This window comes from Macaca nemestrina, chromosome 9 (genome assembly GCF_043159975.1).
Source record: "Macaca nemestrina isolate mMacNem1 chromosome 9, mMacNem.hap1, whole genome shotgun sequence".
NCBI lineage: Eukaryota > Metazoa > Chordata > Mammalia > Primates > Cercopithecidae > Macaca > Macaca nemestrina.
Genome location: NC_092133.1, coordinates 12,807,306 through 12,827,998, shown reverse-complemented (window position 1 = coordinate 12,827,998; position 20,693 = coordinate 12,807,306). Strand labels below are relative to the sequence as shown.

Below are 20,693 nucleotides of genomic sequence, written 5' to 3'. Positions count from 1 at the left end.
CTTATTGGGAATGTGTTGCTCAGCTAAGTCACTCAAAGTCCATGCTGCCACCTACAGAATGTGAGAACATTTTGGCAAATTATATATCTGACAAGAGACTCAAACAGGCACTGTGGCTCCTGCCTGTAATCCCAGCTACTCAGGATGCTGAGGCAGGAGGATCCTTTGAGCCCAGAAGTGTTAGGCTACAGTGAGCTATGATCACAACACTGCACTCCAGCCTGGGTCACAGCCTTGTCTCAAAAAAAAAAAGAAAAAAAAAAAAGAAAAAAGAAAGAAAAAAAAAGAAAAAAGAGACTTTCTAGAGTATATGAAGAACTCTTATAACTCAATAGTGAAAAGACAGATACCTCAATATAAAAATAAGCAAAGGATCTGAATATTTATTCAAAGAAGATATAAACGGCCAATAAGCACTTGAAAAGATGCTCAGCATCATTAGCCATCAGAAGAATGCATATCAAAACTACAATGAGAACTACTTCACACCCACTAGGATGGCTATTATAAAGAAGACAGATCACAATGAGTGTTGACCAGGATTTGGAGAGATTGGAATCCTTACACACTGCTAACAGAAATGCAATATGGTGCAGTCTCTGGAAAACAGTCTGGCAGTTTCCTCAAAAAGTTAAATATAGAGTTTTTATATGAGCCAGCAATTGTACTACTAGGTATACACCCAACAGAATTAAAAACATATATTCACACAAAAAATATGTACAGGAATGTCCATAGCAACATATTTGAAATAGCTAGAAAGCAGAAACAAACCAAATGCCTATCAGCTGATGACTGAATAAATAAAAGATGGTATATCCATATAATGAAATATTACTCAGCAGTGAAAAGGAATAAAGTACTGATATATGATACAACATGGACAAATCTTGAAAACGTTATGGTAAGCGGAAGAAGCCAGGCATAAAATACTACGTGCTTTATGGTTCCCTTCATATGAACTGTCCAGAACAGGCAAATGTATATAGACAGAAAGTAGATGAGCAGTTGCTAGAGTTGAGGGATGGTAAGTGGGAAAAATGGTGAGCAACTGCTAATGGGTACAGGGTTTCTTTTAGAAGTGATTAAATGTCCTGAAATTGATTATGGTGATGGTTGCTAAACTCTGTGAATATATTAAAACACAACAAATTAGATGGATGAATTGTATGGTATGTGAATTATGTCTTAGTAAAGCTGTTGTTTTTTTTAAATCTCATGCTTCCCAGGCAGCTGGAGTTTCTTCCAACTGGGCTGTGGAGTACATGACATGGAAGGCAATGTGGTTAAAGGCATACGTTTCAGAATCAGACTCCCCTGGGTTCCAGTGCTGGCTCTGCCTTTTATTGTCTGTATAAACTTGGGCAGCTCTGTGAACTTGTGAAAATATTTGTGATAATACAGTCTTTGTGGCTTTGTGCAGATGAAATGAGATGATGCAGGTAAAAGGTTTATCACAGTATTCACTTTGCGAGTGCTCAAAAGGAAGCTACTGTACTTATAAAGTAAGGCATTTATTCCATTACATATTATTTCTTCCATTTCTCGTGTTTCCACCACCAAATCAAAATAGGAATCAGAAGTTCACATGCATTTATCTCCACTGACTTCAAAAGAAAAGGGTAAAAATGTTGTCCTAGTTTAGGGATGCAAATGATGTAGCAGTGGCAGGGTGCCCTGAGTGTGCATTACCAGGCTTTGGAGTTTATGTCATTAGGCATGGGGCGAAATGGTAGCTTTTGAGGCATAAAGAGGAGCATAAGTTCTGTCCTATTAAAGAGATCAATTGCCCAGTGTGTCCAATATTCTGTCTTCCACTCTGGCCAAGACAGATGCTTCAGAGAAGGCCAGAAAATCCATTAACATACTTAATTACACACTCTTGTATCATGGCAGATACATTACTGTCCCAAACCCAGCCTGTCCTTGCCCTAAATATCCAACATCCATATCTTCAAGGTAGCTTGCAGATTTAAACTAATTAATCTTTCTCCAAGAGGCTTTTTCTTACCAGGGAGTGGGAGGGCTGGTTACCTGCCGCCTGCCCTCATCTGTGAGCTACTGCGCTGATGCCTGATTGTCACTTTGTGCCTGTTTGACCTTATGCTTAGTGGGCATTTGGAACTCCTGCACCGTCAATCATTTGTTGAAGACCAACTGTATGTCAGGAAAGGTGCCAGACATTGGGGCAAAAGGAAGACCAGGATTTTGTTCCTTTATGAGAGGAACTCTAAGTCTACTAGGGAATATATAATTTTTCCTATATTATGATTACTTAAAAATGTGTTGGCCTCCCCTTTGAGAGAGATATATCTGAAGATAATAATAATGTAAGGTATAATTACTGAAATGGCTCAGAACAGCAAAGTGACTTCTCAGAGGTCACTATGAAACACTTCCATTTTCATTTAGTTAGTCTCATGGCTGGGTCTAGTTGTAAAGGGAGTGGGGGAATGTACTCATTTAATGGAGGGACAATGTGCCTAGATATAAACTGAAGTTCTATCCCTAAGAAAAAAAAAAGAGAGAATGAATTTGGGGAACAAATTAGCAATCTTCTCACAGGAGGCATGGAAGATTTTTAATAAGAGAGTGGTAAATTTAGATCTGTGGTTAGGGGCACATTTGGTGGCCCACAAACATCAGTAGGTTAGGCTGTGGGGTAAGGAAAGGTAAGACAAGGGAAAGGAAGCGAAGCCGCGGCAAAACATGATCAACTAAAAGCCAAAACATGATTATTGGTTTGAACAACTAAGAGGATATGAGGTGATCTTTGAGAAAGCTGTTTTACAAGAGTGGTAAGCTAGACACAAAAACCTGTGATGAAAAATCACCAATATGTTGTCCCTTTTGTTGCTCAAGGAGCTCACAATGCACTGGGGAGAGAAACACACATCTGCAAATATCATCACTGAAAAGAAATCATTGCATTAAGTGCTATAGTTAAAGCGTATAAACCCAACACTGAGCACAAAGAGGGAGGGATTGGGTCTGACCTGGAGAGCAGCAGAGGAGAAAGTGCGAAATGAAAGGTACCCCAACAACAGACAAAGGGTCACACTTGGCCCCAGACATAGTGCTTCTTCCTCAAGTGCGAAGGGAGTATTGCCAACACAAGATATGCAGTGTTATCTGTATTTGCAAATTGTTTATATTCGGGACATTCACTTCATTTAGTCCGGCAATTTCATTCAATTAATCTCATTCATTTCTTAATTAATCTAATTCATTATTCTCTGTAAACTCCACGAGAGCGGAGACTGCGTGTCTTCTTCATCGGTAGATCCCCCATGCCTACTGGCGCTAGTAGTTGCCCTAAATTCACTTATCAAAGGCAGAAAGAATAACTGGGACTCTTCTCTCTTGCTTTTCACGATTTCCAGCAGGGCACAAAGGCCTACAGTCCCGACCTGAAAAAAACAGACTTGACTGGAGGCAGCGCCTCTTCTTCCAAATACAGCTCCGGCTGCCGCAGATTAGCACAACCGCCTAAGCGGCGGAACTCTGGAGAGTGCGGAACCTGGCATCCTAGGAAACTGAAGGCAACGGAACCTGGGGGCGATGGAATCCGGGAGCGGTGGAACCCGGAGCCTGTAGAACTTGAATCCAGCGGAACCTGACAGCGGCGCCCAGGGGGCCACCCGGACTCTGTTTGGAACGGAAGCACAGTGTCCGCCGTTTCCTGGTTGCGGGTCAGCGCCGAGGTCCTGGGCTGGCAGCCGGGATGTTGCCCTACACAGTGAACTTCAAGGTGTCGGCGCGCACCCTCACGGGGGCCCTCAACGCCCACAACAAGGCGGCGGTGGACTGGTGAGGGCGCCGGGCTTCCAGGTCGCCAGGATCGGCCAAGAATGTGTGAGGGGAAGGGGGAAGAACAAGAGGTTTCACCCCCTGGTTAGTTTGGCCTCGCTAAGACAGGCAGCCGCCCTCACTCAATAAGATTGCTTTTAGTTGGTGGATTTTTGTTGTTACAAAAGTGATAGTAGCCCCGTGTGGGAAATTCCCCCATGCAAATACATTTCCCCTCTTTCTCGCCTATTTCTCTGCTGTTTTCTCTGCACCTTGCCCTTTTGCTATTCCATTCTCCTCTCTTTACCTCTCCTCCAGCTTACAGGTTTCTCTCTCTCCACCATTAGTTCCCTGTTCACTTTCTCTTTCCCATCCTGTCTTTTCTTTTTCTTTCTCTTGTATTCCTGTTTTCCTTCAACAATGTGCCAGACCCTGTGCTAGGCGCCTGTTCTCTCACCTGCCCTTTCCACCTTCTCTTTTCGGGCTCCTACTGTGTAGGACATTCCTGTCTTCAACAGGTCGTCTCTATTACTGTATGCTTTCACTATAAATTACCACTGCAGCTCTGAAAATTACTCATTAGACAAATGTAAAGCAAAATTCTGTGGCTGTGGGATGTTGTTAGGAGGACCGAAACGTCTTGTGCAGTGTTTGTCATTTTATTTAGTTGGAAGTACTGGGGTTCGTTGCGGTATCCCCAGGCACATTGTGGATACTAAGGATTAGAAATCGGGTAAGCGAAAGACGTATGCCCACAAAAACAATCAGAGGGCACAAGTTCCCTTCTATGTCCTCCGGTCTCTGTTTTCATATCTTTTAGAACTTTTTTTATCCGAATGAAAAGTGAATTTCAACAAGCATTTTAAGCTTAGCCAGATCTTTTATTCAAATAGGATAATGATAAATACTGGCCTTTGGGTTTAAATGATTTTATTAATGGTGGTACATATGAATTAGATTTATCATTTATTTAGGCTTGACCAGAAAGAAGTTGTCCTGCTTTGTTCTGTACTTAAAATTTAACATTACTGTTTTGCTAGGGGCTGGCAAGGTTTAATTGCTTATGGATGTCATTCACTTGTGGTAGTGATTGATTCCATTACTGCCCAAACTCTTCAAGTTTTAGAAAAGCATAAAGCTGATGTTGTCAAGGTAAGTAAAATCCCATTTTGACCCTAACATGTTGTCTAGTCTAAAGTTTAATACTGTGTAGCACTAAGCTCTCATTAAGTCTTATGTGTAAGTGTTGAATAGCTTTTAAATATAAAAATCTATTTGGGGTAGCCTAGAATTTTCATATATATGACTTAATGTCAATACAGGATGAGTTATTAAATGCTAGTTGTTAGATCATTTTAAGGCAGATGAAAGACACCAGTTCTACCATTTACAAGACCACTCAGTCATTCCTTAGTTTTGAGCACTTAGCATATGCTATGGATATGGAGATAATTCTCCGCCTTGTAAGGAAGACTCACGGCGTGGTAGTATGATAAGTGAGACTTGCTTAACACGCTGTGAGAAAACAGAGGAGCTTCATATTGCCTGGTTGTGAGGAGAGTCACAGACATCTTTTCAGTTTCAAGACTAGTAGACAGTAGTTAGCCAAGTAAAAAATTGACAAGGAGCATTGCAGGGAAGAGCAAGAATATACACAGAAGTAAGTAGTGTGCCATAAAGATGGCACACTTGTAAGAGTGATGGAATAAGAGGCAGCCAGAGAGATTCAGCTGTCTGTTCTGAAAGTTTTAAAAGATTATGAAGGAGTTTGGATTTTTTTTTCTTTTTTTTTTGTGAGAAGGAGTCTTGCTCTGTTGCCCAGGCTGGAGTGCAGTGGCACCATCTCAGCTCACTGCAAACTCCACCTCCCGGGTTCACGCCATTCTCCTGCCTCAGCCTCCTGAGTAGCTGGGACTACAGGTGCCCGCCACCGCACCCAACTAATTTTTTGTATTTTTAGTAGAGATGTGGTTTGACCATGTTAGCCAGGATGGTCTCGATCTCCTGACCTCGTGATCCACCTGCCTTGGTCTCCCAAAGTGCTAGGATTACAGGCATGAGCTACTGCACCCAGCAGGAGTTTAGATTTTTAAGTAGGAGATTGATGTGATCACATTTGTATCTTAGAAAAACTCTGGCAGCAGTGGAGGATCTGCTGGAGAAATGCAAGACTGGAGGCAGTAAGATCATTTAGGAGACTTTTGCATTAATTTTGGCGGGAAATTCTAAGGGCCTAAAATAAAGCTGGGGCATGGAGAAGTCATATATTAGAGCTGCCTAAGAGGTAAACCTGATAGCCTTTATAGTGATCAGTATAAAGGAGAGTAAGAGAATAGAGTGACTCCAAGGTTTCTTTTGGTGTAATTGAATGACAGTGTTTCCAGTTATCAGCGGTAAGCATCTGTGACATCAGTGAATTTTAGTTTTCAACAGCAAAGTCTGAGGTGCCTGTAATCTATTGCATTATAGTGATCCGAGCTTTAGGAGAGAGGTCAGGATTAGAGATAGAGATTTGGAGTCTTTTTCTTTTTCAAATAATAGCTTTATTGAGATACTCATACCATAAAATTTGCTCATTTAAAATTTACAATTCTATGATTTTTAGTATATTCACAGTTATGCAGCCACAATTACAATGAACTTTATTACCTCAAAAAGAAACCGTGTATCCACTAGCAGTCATATTCCATTTCCCCCATTTCCCTCATCCTTTGGCAACCACTGATCTCCTTTCTGTGTCTGTAGACTGGCCCATTCTGGACATTTTATATAAATTGAATCATATAGTTTGTGGTCTTTCGTGCCTGACTTCTTTCACTTAGCATAATGTTTTCATGGTTCATCTGTGTTGTAGCATATATCAATACTCTGTTCCTTGTTACTGATGAATAATATTCCACTGTAAGGATGTATCACATTTATTTTATTGATGGACGTTTGGATATTTTGTACTTTTTGCCTGTTACGAATAATGCTGCTTTGCACATTCATGTGTAAGTTTTGTGTGAACTTGTGTTTTCATTTCCCTTGAGTATATTTCTAGGGGTAGAATTACTGACTCATATGGTAACTCTGTTTAACTTTTTGAGGAACTGCTGGACTGTTTTCCAAATTAGCATTCCCATTAGTAATGTATGAGGAGTCCAATTTATCCAAATCCTCACCAACACTTGCTATTCTCTGTTCTTTTGATTATAACCATCCTAATGGGTATGAATTGATTCTTATTGTGGCTTTGGTTTGCATTTCCCTGATGGCTAAAGGTGTGGAGTATCTTTTCATATGCTTATTGGCCATTTGTGTATCTTCTTTGGAGAAATGTCTATGCAGGTCCTTTGCCCATTTTAAAATTATATTATTTATCTTTTTATAATTGAGTTGTAAGGTTTCTTTGTATACAGTAGTCCTCCCTTATCCAGAAGGGAAATGTTCCAAGACCCCAGTGGATGCCTGAAACCCTAGATAGTACCAAACCCTATATATATATATATATATATATATAGTGTTTTTTCTCATACATACTTACTTATGATAAAGTTTATAAACCGAACCCTGTATGTACCATTTTGTCTCATACATACTTACCTATGATCAAGTTTATAAATTAGGCATAAGAGATTAACAACAATAACTAATAATAATAAAGGAGAACAGTTATAACAATACATCAGCATTACTACTCTTGCACTTTGGGGGCATTATAAAGTAAAATAAGGGTTATTTGAATGTAGCACTGAGATATCACAACAGTTGATCTGATAATCAGTGTGGCTGCTAAGGGCAAGTGCTGGATAAAGCATGGATGTTCTGGACAAAGGGATGATATATGATTGAGGCAAGATGGAACAGGACAGTGGGAGATTTCATCATGCTATTCAGAAAAGTGCATAATTTATGAATTGTTTATTTCTAGAATTTTTCATGTCATATTTTTGGACCTTGATTGATACATGATTTGCAAATATTTTCTCTCAATTTGTGGGTTATCTTTTTACTTTCTTGGTGGTGTCTTATGAAGAACAAAACTTTTTCATTTTGATGTAGTCCAATTTATTATTTTGTATTGTTGTTACTTGTACTTTTTGTGTCATATCCAGGAAACCATTGCTTTCTCCAATATCAAGAAGATATATACCTTTGGTTTTTTCTTAGAATTTTAGAGCTTTAGCTTTTAATCCATTTTGAGTTAATTTTTATATATGATGTGAAGTAGGGAAAAATACAATTAATTTTTGTTTATTGACCTATATTCTGTAATTTAGCTAACTTCACTTAGATCTATTTAATAGTAATTTTGGGTGAATTTATTTAAGTAGATATGTCACTGCAAGTGACTGCAGTTTAATGTTTTCTTTGATAATCTGTGTGTCTTCTATTTCTTTTTCTTGCCATGTTGCATTGGCTAGGACCTCTACTACAATGAATGGGAGGAGTGAGAGGGTACTCTTGTCATGTTCCTGAGCTTAGGGGGAAAGCATTCAGTCTTTCATCAAGTCTGATGTAAAGTATAGGGTGTTTTGGGAAAAATATATTTACCTTCTCTTTCCCTCTCTGTTTCCTTTCCCCTACACTGCCCCTTGGCATTTCTGGAGCTTTTATTTCTTTATGTAGGTCCAAGTTTCAGTCTGGTATTATATTCCCATCTACTGAAGAATTTACTGTAAGTTCTTGAAGTGCCTGTCTAATACCGGTTGATTTTCTTAGCTTTTATTTCTCTGAGAAAGTATTTCACCTTTGTTTTTGAAAGATAATTTTCAAAGGATATAGAATTCTGGGCTTACAATTTTTTTTTCTAGTAATACTTTACAAATATCACTCCATTGGCCAGGCACAGTGGCTCACACCTATAATCCTAGCACTTTGGGAGGCCGAGGTGGATGGATCACTGGGGTCAGGAGTTTGAGACTAGCCTGGCCAACAAGGCAAAACCTCATCTCTACTAAAAATACAAAAATTAGCTAGGTGTGGTGGTGCACACCTGTAGTCCCAGCTACTTGGGAGGCTGAGGCAGGAGAACAGCTTGAACCTGGAAGGTGGAGGTTGCAGTGAGCTGAGATGGTGCCACTGCACTCCAGCCTGGGCAACAGAGTGAGACTCTGTCTCAAAAAAAAAAAAAAAACAACAAAATCACTCCACTATCTTCCAGCTTACATAGTTTCTGACGAAAAATTTTTGTCTTTGTTTCTCAGCATTATTTCTTTTTTCCTCCGATTACCTTCAAGATTTCCTTAACCTTGGTTTTCATTAGTTTGATTATTTAAAAAATATGTTTATATATACATGGCTTGGAGTTTACCTAAATGGGATTCAACATATACATATACAAATATATACACATATACAAATATATATATACACATAGAGACAGTCAATTCTTGTTATTCATGATAGCTATATTCTGTGAAGTTGTTGTGTACACCGAATTAGTGAATACTGAAACTTTGTTTGCTCCTAGGGGTTAGGTTCTTGTGAGGCTCTGGTCACAACATTTTCATCAACTGATCAATGCATAACCTTGCTTTATATGTGTTTCCATTTAAAGACGTATTATTTAATATGTCGATTGATCCATTAACATTGAACTCATAGCCAACAACACATGCCTGAGCAAAGCTTATCACATATATATGTATTTTTTGTAAGACACATCACAACTTCTCATACTTAGAAACAGTAGAAGCACTATGCCTGGGGACCTATTTAAATAGTTAAATCACCAGCAAAAAGAACAAAAATGTGAAAAATGTGGTACTAAATAAATCATGACATGAACACTTGTTTTGCAATTGTAAAAGCTAAAGAAAGAATTCTTGTTTGACTTTAACTGGGAACGCACATGTATGTTGGGTGACATTTTTTCACCATTCTGCACTTGTCCACAAAAGCACTGCAAGTATTGATTTTGAGGTTGCAAATTTTAGTGAGTAGGTAAATGGACAAATACAGAATCTATAAATAACTAGAATTGACTGTATACACATATATACACTATACATATTCTATTCATACACATTCTGTACCTACGAACTGATACATATTCAAACATATACACATACAAATATGCATACACACATACATATGCATATATACACATACACACTTCATTTAAAAATTTTTGCCTGAGCAAAAGATCTATTCCAGGAAAACCTTCACACTCATTTTCAGAAAACGCTGTTTCCATCTTTTTCATGAATACTACTGCAACTGGTTGGCTTACTTTCCTACCTTAGCATTATATATGAGTGTATTTATCTCTATACACATGTATAGATATATACATTTGTATATATTTATAGATTTGTGCTATTTAAATCTACTTATTAAGCGGAGCTTTGGACACTGTACTAAGTCTGAGAATAGAAATGCGAACAGAGACTACATGGTCTGCCCTATGGAACTGACAGTTGATGGACTCATGAACAGGCAAAAAGAATGTAAATAAAATGTAAATAAAATAAGTACAAATTGTGTAGTTAATTCTTTGAAGAAAATAAACAGGATACTGAGAAGAGAGGGGTGGTAGTGACCAGGGAACGCCTGACTCCTAGTGAGGACTATGAAATTTATCCCTTACTCTGTCAGTATTCATTGTTCAAGAATTTAATCAGATTTGCCCTGGAGTTCTTGTGTTTCTTTATTTTAAAAATTCTTTTCTTAATATTGTTGCTAGAGACATGAAGCATATACATATATTTTTTAGAGGAAAACTTAATGTTTTGTGAAAGAGGGAGACAGCTAGAGTTTTTTGTTTACGTTTGCCTTCTCCTGACTTTCCCTCTGCAAGGTTTTTGTGTTTCTAAGTTGTCCCCTTTTAGTTAGGAGACTAGAATACAGAAAAAACATTCTGCTAAATATGATTTTAGGTATTTTGTCATAAATTAGATTTTAGGAAAACTGATTTCCAAGGTATCCTGGGGTTTTAACCTAAGTTTCCCAAAATATTAAGGCTGTGAATCATTTTTCATATTTTAAAGCAGGAGCATTGTGATGTGTTAAAAAACAATTTTTTAACTGCAGTTAAAAATATATACCAAAGTAATAAAAATGCTGCCTTCAAAATGAAAACCAGTTTTCTGTTTATTCTTGCTAAATATTTATATAATATAAATGTAGTATGGGTTCTGGTTGATGTTTTGTGAAAATTATGTTCCGTTTCATCCAGTGCAAGTATTTACTTGATTTGATTTCTTCTTGATACTAGGTTAAATGGGCCAGGGAAAACTATCACCATAACATTGGCTCACCATATTGCTTGCGCTTAGCTTCTGCTGATGTCAATGGGAAGATCATCGTCTGGGATGTAGCAGCAGGAGTAGCTCAGTGTGAGATCCAAGAGCATGCCAAGCCCATCCAGGGTGAGGAAAGTCTGCTCAGCCAAGTGGGCATATTGATATACTTACTCTTGGAGTGGTTTTTTGGTTTTGGGAGTTTTCCCCCATTGATTTAATTTTATCAATTCCAAGTTAGCTCTTGATTGTGTTTTGCCTATTCTACTGATCTAAATCTGGCTTTCTTTCCTTATTATAATAAACTTCTAGGCATATTTCTTCAAATCTCAACTGATTTGTGCTTTGGTAAAACTCATTAATTTCAATATCAGCCTCAGTCAAGCATGATAAGAAAAATTAAGTGTTACAATCTTATAATCTAAGGTACAGTATAAGGCAAGTTGGCCACTGCTGTTAGGAACTAGCCATCAGTGCTTACTCTACATTAAGTAATTTGTTCATTAACAGAGATGAACAAAATTTTATTCTCATTTTCATATAGATTGCTTGTTTGCTTATTTCATGTTACTGACCTAAAACCAGTACAGTATTCTTTAGACTCAAGTCCTCTAGTGGCTCTGTTGACTGAATGAATTTTTTAAATGACTATTTTAAAAATATTTATTAAATACTTAACTGTGTACTAGGTACTGAACTGGATCTTTACATATTCTGTTTATTTTTTGAAAAACCATGAAAAACTGTAAAGTTCCATTAAGTAATTCCACAGAAACATTAGGAAAGTCTGACATCTTGGTTGTGGCTAGGAGAGTTTCATATTGATTTTATAGTTTTAAGTAATGATTAGGGCAAATTGCCTTTTATTTTCTTTGAAGTAATATTTCAGATTACTTCAAAATTTTGACCTTGAGATTTTAACCAGACAACTTATTTTTATATAAAATAAGTTGTTTTTTTCCTGGAATCTTGACACACACACACACACACACACACACACACACACGCGTCACATTTGGGGCCGGTAGTTAAGTTTTTAAGGATTATATTTTAAAAACTAAACATCAAGGACAAGTTAGCCAAGGATTTTGGAGAGTGTGGTTTCTGAATTTTGCCTTTCTTTATCTGGTCTTTCCAGATGTTCAGTGGTTGTGGAATCAAGATGCTTCCCGTGATTTACTGCTTGCTATCCACCCACCAAATTACATTGTGCTCTGGAATGCAGACACTGGCACCAAACTATGGAAGAAGAGCTACGCAGATAACATTCTTTCTTTTTCTTTTGACCCTTTTGATCCCTCACATTTAACTTGTGAGTAACAGTTGTTTGTGGAAAACGAGTTGAGATATTTATAATATAGTAATGCTATGTACATGAGATATAGACACACACATTATACATCTATAATGTTAAAATGACTGAGTGAAGTGGAGAAGCGTGTCTAGTCCATATATCTGCAGCTCCTAATACATATACTCAATCATTTGCAAATGTGATAATTAAAAATTTAAATCAGCAAGCTACACCTTCTCTGTGTTGAATTTGTAAATGGTATTAGACTAGCCAGGGACAGAGAGTTACTTTGACACTCCAGACTTAATTAGTTTTTCTAAGAACATTTAAATAACTTGAATCAAGGGTTTCATTCAGTCTGTGGCCAAGTTAAGTTCTTGCTTTTTAAAAAGTTGTACTAATTCATGCCATTCATTTTGAGTGCCATAAACAGATGCATGTAAAGAAGAAATAAGCCTAAGCAAATTTTTTCTTGCAGAGGTAGTTTTTGCTAATATGCTTTTAATGTTTTCCTGAGCTAATGGTCTAAAAATGAGATTTGCTTTAGATATTTTTATGGCTAAATTGTTTAGAAAATATTTAATCATCCCACAGATATTTCTTGCGCTATTACTACTCTTCTGGGAACCAAGATGTCTTGGAACCCGGAAGGCAGGAGCCTTCACAGAGTTTGCATTCTAGTGAGAAGAAGTCATATCATAAACTATGAACACAATGAATTAATAAATTCTAGTGTAGTAAGAGGTGACAGGTGGTATAAAGACAGGATAAAGGGGATGCAGAAGAATGGGAGATGAGGGCATGCAAGTTGTATGAGATAAAGTGGTCAAAGTAGGCTTCACTTTGATAATGATCAGAAATGTGAAGGAGGTAAGGAAATTAGCTATGGTAAGGAATGTTTTTCCTGGATTTGAATGACTCAAAATTATTTTACCCATCAACTTTCATTGAGGGGCATGTGGTGTCTGCATGTGTTAAAGGAGGAAAAGAAAGGCAGACAAGTCGAAATTATAACAACATGGGAAATGTGGCTGTATAAATATGCTACAGTGTGTTTAGGCTTTTACGTATATAAATGTTTATGAACGTGTGCATACATACACTCACTCGGTCACCAGTTTACTCACTTAGGTGCAGTGCTGGGGAAACACCTAGGAGGGCTGGCCCAGTTGGCAGAGTCAGGGAAGGAAGGCATCACAAAGAAAGGGAGGCAAAGGGGACCTTGAAGGATGAGTTCTGGAACCTGAAAAGGCAGCAAGACTTTCATCTAACTTGATTGCATCAGCTCTTTACATCTCTGCAGTTTGGTTGATGAAAGCATTGTGTGTTTCAGAGTGTCAGCTGACCTAACACCTTTGGTTTACTCAGATCGAATGTGCTGCTAGGGCTGTCATAACTCTTGAATGCGCCCTTGTTCCCTGTGCTTAGAGAAGCCTTGCTAAGGGCCGGGACCCAGGGTAGTAAGGTTTTTCTGCTCATATCTTCCAGTATTAGTCCCTTGTTGAGGGAGATCATTTTTTCAGTCATAAAAAGGCATAATTTGTATTGCTAAATATAGTGCTCCTTCCTTGACTATTTTTGTTTCATGTACACTTAGTAAGTCACTGTGGGTCCACTACTTTTTTTTCTAAATATTAAGGGAAAATAATATTCTTTAATCATCTCAAGGTTTGATCTGATGCTTGAGAAGAAAAAGGAAATATATTTAGACTGAGTAGCTCAGGATAAAAATTTGGTATCATCAAATCAAATATTTGAACTTAGCTAATTGTGATATGCAGAGCATCTTAAGTATGGCTTTTTTTTTTTTTAAGTTATGGGATATGTAAAAGTTTTTTTTTGTTCTTTGTTTTTTGGTTTTTTTTGAGATGGAGTCTCGCTTTGTCACCTGGTCTGGAGTGCAGTGGTGCTATCTCAGCTCACTGCAACCTCCGCCTCCCAGTTCAAGCGATTCTCCTGCCTCACTTTCCTGAGTTGCTGGGATTACAGGTGTGTGCCACCACACTTGGCTAATTTTTGTATTTTTAGTAGAAATGGGGTTTCACCGTGTTGATCAGGCTGGTCTCTAACTCCTGACTTCATCATCTCCTCTGCCTCCCAAAGTGCTTGGGATAATAAGGAAAGATTTTTAATGAAAGTCCATGCACTGAATTTATTTACAAGAACAAACACTTGTTCTTTCTGCCAATAACCTTATGTTATCTTTTTAATATAAGAATAATTTAGAATGCCAAGCTTGGAGGCCTCTGATGAATTGTAATGGATCACCTGTTTCTCTTCAACTTGGAGAACATTCCCATTATGTTATGACTGCGTAACATTGCCAGTTATATATTATTAAAATTATCATTATATTGCTCTCAAAATTGTCTTGGAATAAAACTGTATGCTAAACTTGATTAAACTTTAATCAGAGTTTTGCTTTTCTCAATATAGTGCTCACCAGCGAGGGCATTGTTTTCATCTCAGACTTCTCCCCATCCAAGCCTCCCTCAGGCCCTGGGAAAAAAGTTTACATATCCAGCCCACACTCTAGCCCAGCTCACAACAAGCTGGCCACAGCCACAGGTGCCAAGAAAGCTCTAAATAAAGTAAAAATTTTAATCACTCAAGAGAAACCTAGGTAAGTTACAAGTGTAAAATAACAACATTCATCTACTTATCCTATATGAAAGCATCATCTTTGGAGATGTACAAAGACTGATTTTTTTTTAATCTCACTTTTTCTCATTTCTAATTTTGAATTTATTAGAGGAAAAACATATTTATTTTGTTCCCTGCCCTAAGAGGAGATTCAGCATTTAACATTGGCTTTGTTTCCACTAACTGTGCTCAACTTCCCCACTAACTTTTATAGATTAAAATTTTTGAATTCTGATTTTTACTTGTGAAAATCGTGACGATCCTGAAGTTTGGGTCATTGAGTGCATTAAAAATTTGGGCACAAAAGCTGGATACTCATTTTAAATATATTTTCCTGACTTAAGTGCTGTGCATTCTCATTAAGCAGTAAAATCGGAGTGTTTTTCTTATGCAGGTAAGGATGTCTCCCATCCTGGGTAAGAGTCAAGGCTCCGGGGGAAGCTGTAGCTATGTGACTTTGAGAAACTACCTTAATCTTACTCAAATTTCTCTCTCCCAGTCTCTAATGTAACGCTTTAAAGTATTTCGTAGGGTTGTTTTAAAGATCAATAGATCCGATAATGTAAGTAAACATATAATGCCATTGATACTTAGTAATTTATTTAGAAGATGTCAGCTGTTATTGCTTAAGAAATTACAACTGAATAAAAGTTTATTTTAAGTAATTTGATGTATTCGAAATAGGTTTCTTTCTTTTTCCTATAGCTATAATCTGTATATTATTGCTTTGGCAGGCTTTTTTGTTTGTTTTGGCATTCATTTTCAGATAGCCTTTATTTTTAGTATGCCAAGATTACTCTCTCTAGGCTTGGTAAGTAACTACTTGAAAAATATGTGGTACAAATAGCTCTACAAATACATTTTGCACGTGTGTAAGTATTACTTTTATATATTAAACCATAGGCTGGTTAAGCTCACCAGTTAATTTATCTCTCACCCTGTGCCAAAATGACTTAAGATTACTTCTTAAGTATCTTAAGAGAATTTTCTATTTTTAGGTATTCCCTCTCATAAACAAGAAATTATTTGGCAGTCTGAATAGTTTTATAAGTTAGTTTTATATTTCTTAAGTTTTCTCTGATATGAATTATTGGGGAAATACATTATTTCTTCAAGTAGAACTGCTCTGGGTGCTTTCACATCTATTAATTCATGTACTCTTACTACAATTCTGGCAGTAGTAATATTCTCATTTTACAAATAAGGAAAACTGAGTCCCACACCAATTTAAATACAGTTACTCAAGCTCACCTAACTAGGACATGGCAGTCAGGATTTTAATGCAATAAAAATGCCTCTTTCTAGTCTTGTAAACTAACTTTATTTTAAATTTCAAAGCCTTTTAATAAAATTAGTATGTAAAATGAAAATAGTACATAATTGTATGTCTATTCCTATTGAAATATATTTGATATAGAAAAGGTGATTAAATGTATGTGGCAATCACAAATCAATCACAAATTATTAAAACGATTTTTCAGACCCTAACAGTCTCTTAAAATCCTTGTAGTTTGACCTGTTTTATTTACACACAAGAAAATGCTGTAATATAAGTGAAACTTTGTCTCAAAAAAGATTTAAGATAGCTTAAAAGTGAATGAAGGCAGCCAAGGGGAAGTTACTTACCCAAAGCCATACAGATAGTCCAGTAACTCCTGGTCCAGGGGCCCTAATTACCCTAAATGTTGATGTTTTCATCCTGAGTCTTGATTTTAACAGTTTGTCTAGTACTTTTAATGACAAAGTAAAAGTAAAATAAAACTATCTTATCCATGCCAGCTATTATTATATCATCATTTACAATGTCTTGTATAGACTTAATAATATTATACTACTTTACTTAATATTTCAAAAACTTAGAAACACTGACATTTTTACCCATCCTATACAATATTATTATTGCTTGGATTTTGGTACATAGTAGAGGTCTAAGTTTTGGATGCCAACCCATGTTGGTCATTTCAGGCAAGAGTTGTGCATTTTTATTGTCAATTTTTATGTGTAAAGTACAAAATTAAATCTTTTATTAGCTCTCCTATAAATGAAGTCTTTGACCCAAGTAAAATGTTTACTTTTTTCAGTGCTGAATTCATAACTCTCAATGATTGCCTTCAGTTGGCATACCTGCCTTCAAAAAGGAATCACATGTTGTTGCTCTATCCTCGAGAGATTTTAATCCTTGACCTTGAGGTGAATCAGACAGTGGGTGTGATTGCAATAGAACGCACAGGAGTTCCGTTTTTACAGGTATCTACAATTCATAAATTATATTACCCAAAATTATTAAGAGTGTTATATTAAAAGAAGGCCATAATCTCGCATAAGTCTTGTCTTCAGTTCTCCACTTTCTTTTTTCGATTTATTGAAAGACTAACAACACTATTTTAGATTGAGTTTTTTTCTGTACTTTTGATTGGTTTGATTTATCCTAGAAATTGTGACTGATCCTGAGATATTTATTGAACTATTTAAGTTACATGGATAAAGACAAATTATTTTAGGATTATAAATGGATATTTTAAATGTACATTTAGTTTTAAAGTTTGGAGATTTGTCTATTTTTGTTTCTTTTTTTTTTCTTTCACCCATATTACCTAAATATGAGTTTGAGTTTCACAGTATATACTTTATTAATCTATTGTGTTTTAAAAAATAAATAAGTCGTCTATTTAAAGGTGATACCCTGCTTTCAACGTGATGGTTTATTTTGTCTACATGAAAATGGTTGTATAACTTTACGTGTTCGAAGATCTTATAATAGCATTTTCACCACTTCAAATGAGGAACCAGGTAAGTTTCTGTCTCACAATAATGTTATCTTTTTCTTCAAAATTATTTTATAAAGCTTGATGTGGCAAATACCAGCCAAGGCATAGAGTTAATGATACTCCTTGCCTTGAGGAAGTTTAAAACATGGTTATAATAAAGACATCAAAAAGTATAAGCCCAAGATTAATCTCTTGATGTTAAAACAGTGCGCCTCCTGTATACATCAAAGAGAGTAAAATTTTGTATTGCTTGATCATGTCCATGAGCCAAGTAGATATTATCTTCTGGAATGTTTTTTCAGTGCATGTTCAACCTTGTGTGCCTTTATTATTATACCCCCTTGACTTGTTTGCTGTAAGAACTTCCATTATAAAGTGACAGAGGTTACTAAGTCTCAGTGGTCAAGTCAGTCTTATCTTGGAGAATGGAAATAATGTTTTTGTGAAATTATATACTGTGTAAAGATCAAAGTGATTTTCACATCTTTTGGAAAGTACAGTTATTTTCAGGCTTATAGACTACTACAAATTATGATGGAAATTTATTCATTAATTATATATCACTGTTGATCCTTTTTCAAAGCATTGTCTTTATTTTAAAAATATTGAAAAACAAGATATCTTGATTATAGTTGTTATTTTGGAGATTAAACTTAGTACAGTCATTAAGTGAATTATCTTTATATTCAGAAAAAATTTAATAGTAATTGTAAAAAGTGAAGCCATGCTTGACATTGCATTCATGAAGGAGTGATACCCAAATTTAGTTGAGGTTTTATTTAAATTAAAACAAACAGTAGTGGTATTGATATGGCTACTTTCTCATATTTAAAACAATTTTCTGTGAAGATCCAGATCCAGTTCAGGAGCTTACCTATGATTTACGAAGCCAGTGTGATGCAATCAGGGTGACAAAAACTGTCCGTCCCTTCAGTATGGTATGCTGTCCTGTCAATGAGAATGCAGCCGCCCTCATAGTGAGTGATGGCAGGGTCATGATATGGGAACTCAAGTCTGCAGTTTGTAATCGAAATATGCGGAACAGGTAAATTCAACAGGATCATGGTTTTGGTTTTTTTTTTTTCTGTTTTATAAAAAATTTCCATAATCATAAAAATAGGAGGGCTGGTTTTCTATAAAAATATTTTTAAGGTAATAATTAAGGCTTTAGATTATTGGGGAATTATGTAAATCTGCTAGAGCTATTTCACCTATGGGTAAGATGAATGAATAATATAAAAATAGAATGCCATGATCTGGACTTAATAATTTGAATTCCTAATATGTAATACAGATTTTAAATATGTAAAACCTTCTAATTATTATGTCTTTGCAGTAGTTCTGGTGTGTCACCTTTATATTCACCAGTGTCTTTCTGTGGAATTCCTGTAGGAGTGCTACAGAACAAACTCCCAGACCTTTCCTTAGATAACATGATTGGTAAGCTTTTTTCCCCTCTAACTCCATGTTAAGTATTCTTTCTGAAGGGCAAAATTAATAGAATCACTCACTTGTAATTATTTTAAAGTCAAAAAAGTTAATGCTTGAGAAAACTAGAACATGGAATCATTCTTTCCTAAATAAATCAGTGGGGTTTAAAATACTTAAGTAGAAAAGTGCCTGAAGTAGCATAGGTTTGCATTATAGTTGTTAGAAATAGAAGACGTTCATTCATGAGAGACTGATATAAATGAAAGCAATGACATTAGGCATCTGGATTTTGGACCTAGAGCCAATGCTGAGCTATTATGCCATGCCAACTCAGGACCTTGCTGTTTGCTGGTTCCTCAGCTTGGAATGAACCAAGGAGGGTTTTATTGTTGTTGTTGAAACGCTAGATAGGTGATGTACTAGAAGGAGCATTGGCCGGGCGTGGTGGCTCACTCCTGTAATCCCAGAGCTTCTGGAGGCTGAGGCGGGCAGATCACCTGAGGTCAGGAGTTCGAGACCAGCCTGACCAACATAGTGAAACCTGTCTCTACTAAAAATACAAGAATTAGCCAGGTGTGGCGGCACGTGCTTGTGGTCCCAGCTACTCGGGAGGCTGAGGAAGGAGAATCGCTTGAACCTGGGAGGCGGAGGTTGCAGTGAGCCAAGATTGCACCACTGCACTCCAGTCTGCACTCACGACAGAGCGAGACTCAGTCTCAAAGGAAAAAAAAAAAAGCATTACATTATTAATTACATTAATCAGATCACATTTATTGGGTACTTAATACTGTGTTAAGTGCTGTGCTAAATATTCTATGTATTACCTTGCTACAACTTTGCATTGTAAGTAATATCATCTCCATTTGATATATATAAGAACTGAGGCCCAGAGAGATTAAAGCTTTAAACCACACAGTCACACAGGAAGAGCCAAAGTGTGACCCAGGTAATCCTGGCTCCGGAGCCTGCTCCTTAGCAATGGCCTCTGGTCCTGACAGCTCCACTGTCATCTTGGGCAAGACCGTCATCCATCTCTAGGCCTCAGTTTTTTCATGATTTCTGCCAGTCATGAAATTGTTTTGTTCAGTGATACTTACTATTATATTTAAAATTCTTTCTCTCTGGTATCTATTCTACCAGACATAAATCCATATGGGGAAGCCTGAACAATACTTGTTTTGCAAAATTTGTTTTGTCGGTAACACAATTTTTTTAGTTAATTCACCTTTTCTACTCTTAATATGAAAACTTAAAGTGAAAAGAATTATAAACACACACGAGAACAGCACTAATCAGTTATATGGAGCCCATAGAAGTTTGAAATTTTATGCTATTTAGGTGTCTAAGTGATATAAATTACATTTTTAAGAGACAAATGGATACAGGTTGTATAGCAGTTCTTGACAATGTAGTTGATTTTAAAGTGTTAAGTAAAGCTTCATACTTGAAAACATTTTAATTTGAACTTTTAATTTGAAATTCACTGTGTTCTTAGTGATAATTGAAAGCAATTCAGGTAAATACAGAGGCTGATTTATATTC

General features: G+C 36.5%; 1 protein-coding gene across 1 annotated transcript in view; it reads left to right on the top strand.

The window, feature by feature from the left end:
- Positions 1 to 3,654: 3,654 nt before the first annotated feature.
- Positions 3,655 to 20,693, top strand: part of LOC105469649 (WD repeat domain 11) — a 55,427-nt gene continuing 38,388 nt past the window's right edge. Inside the window, exons 1-9 of the mRNA XM_071069024.1 lie at positions 3,655 to 3,810; positions 4,830 to 4,941; positions 10,991 to 11,144; positions 12,154 to 12,327; positions 14,746 to 14,932; positions 17,034 to 17,199; positions 17,628 to 17,742; positions 18,570 to 18,765; positions 19,057 to 19,160. Coding sequence (XP_070925125.1) covers positions 3,725 to 3,810; positions 4,830 to 4,941; positions 10,991 to 11,144; positions 12,154 to 12,327; positions 14,746 to 14,932; positions 17,034 to 17,199; positions 17,628 to 17,742; positions 18,570 to 18,765; positions 19,057 to 19,160 — 1,294 coding nt within the window. The 5' untranslated portion in view covers positions 3,655 to 3,724. The remainder of the gene's footprint in view (positions 3,811 to 4,829; positions 4,942 to 10,990; positions 11,145 to 12,153; positions 12,328 to 14,745; positions 14,933 to 17,033; positions 17,200 to 17,627; positions 17,743 to 18,569; positions 18,766 to 19,056; positions 19,161 to 20,693) is intronic.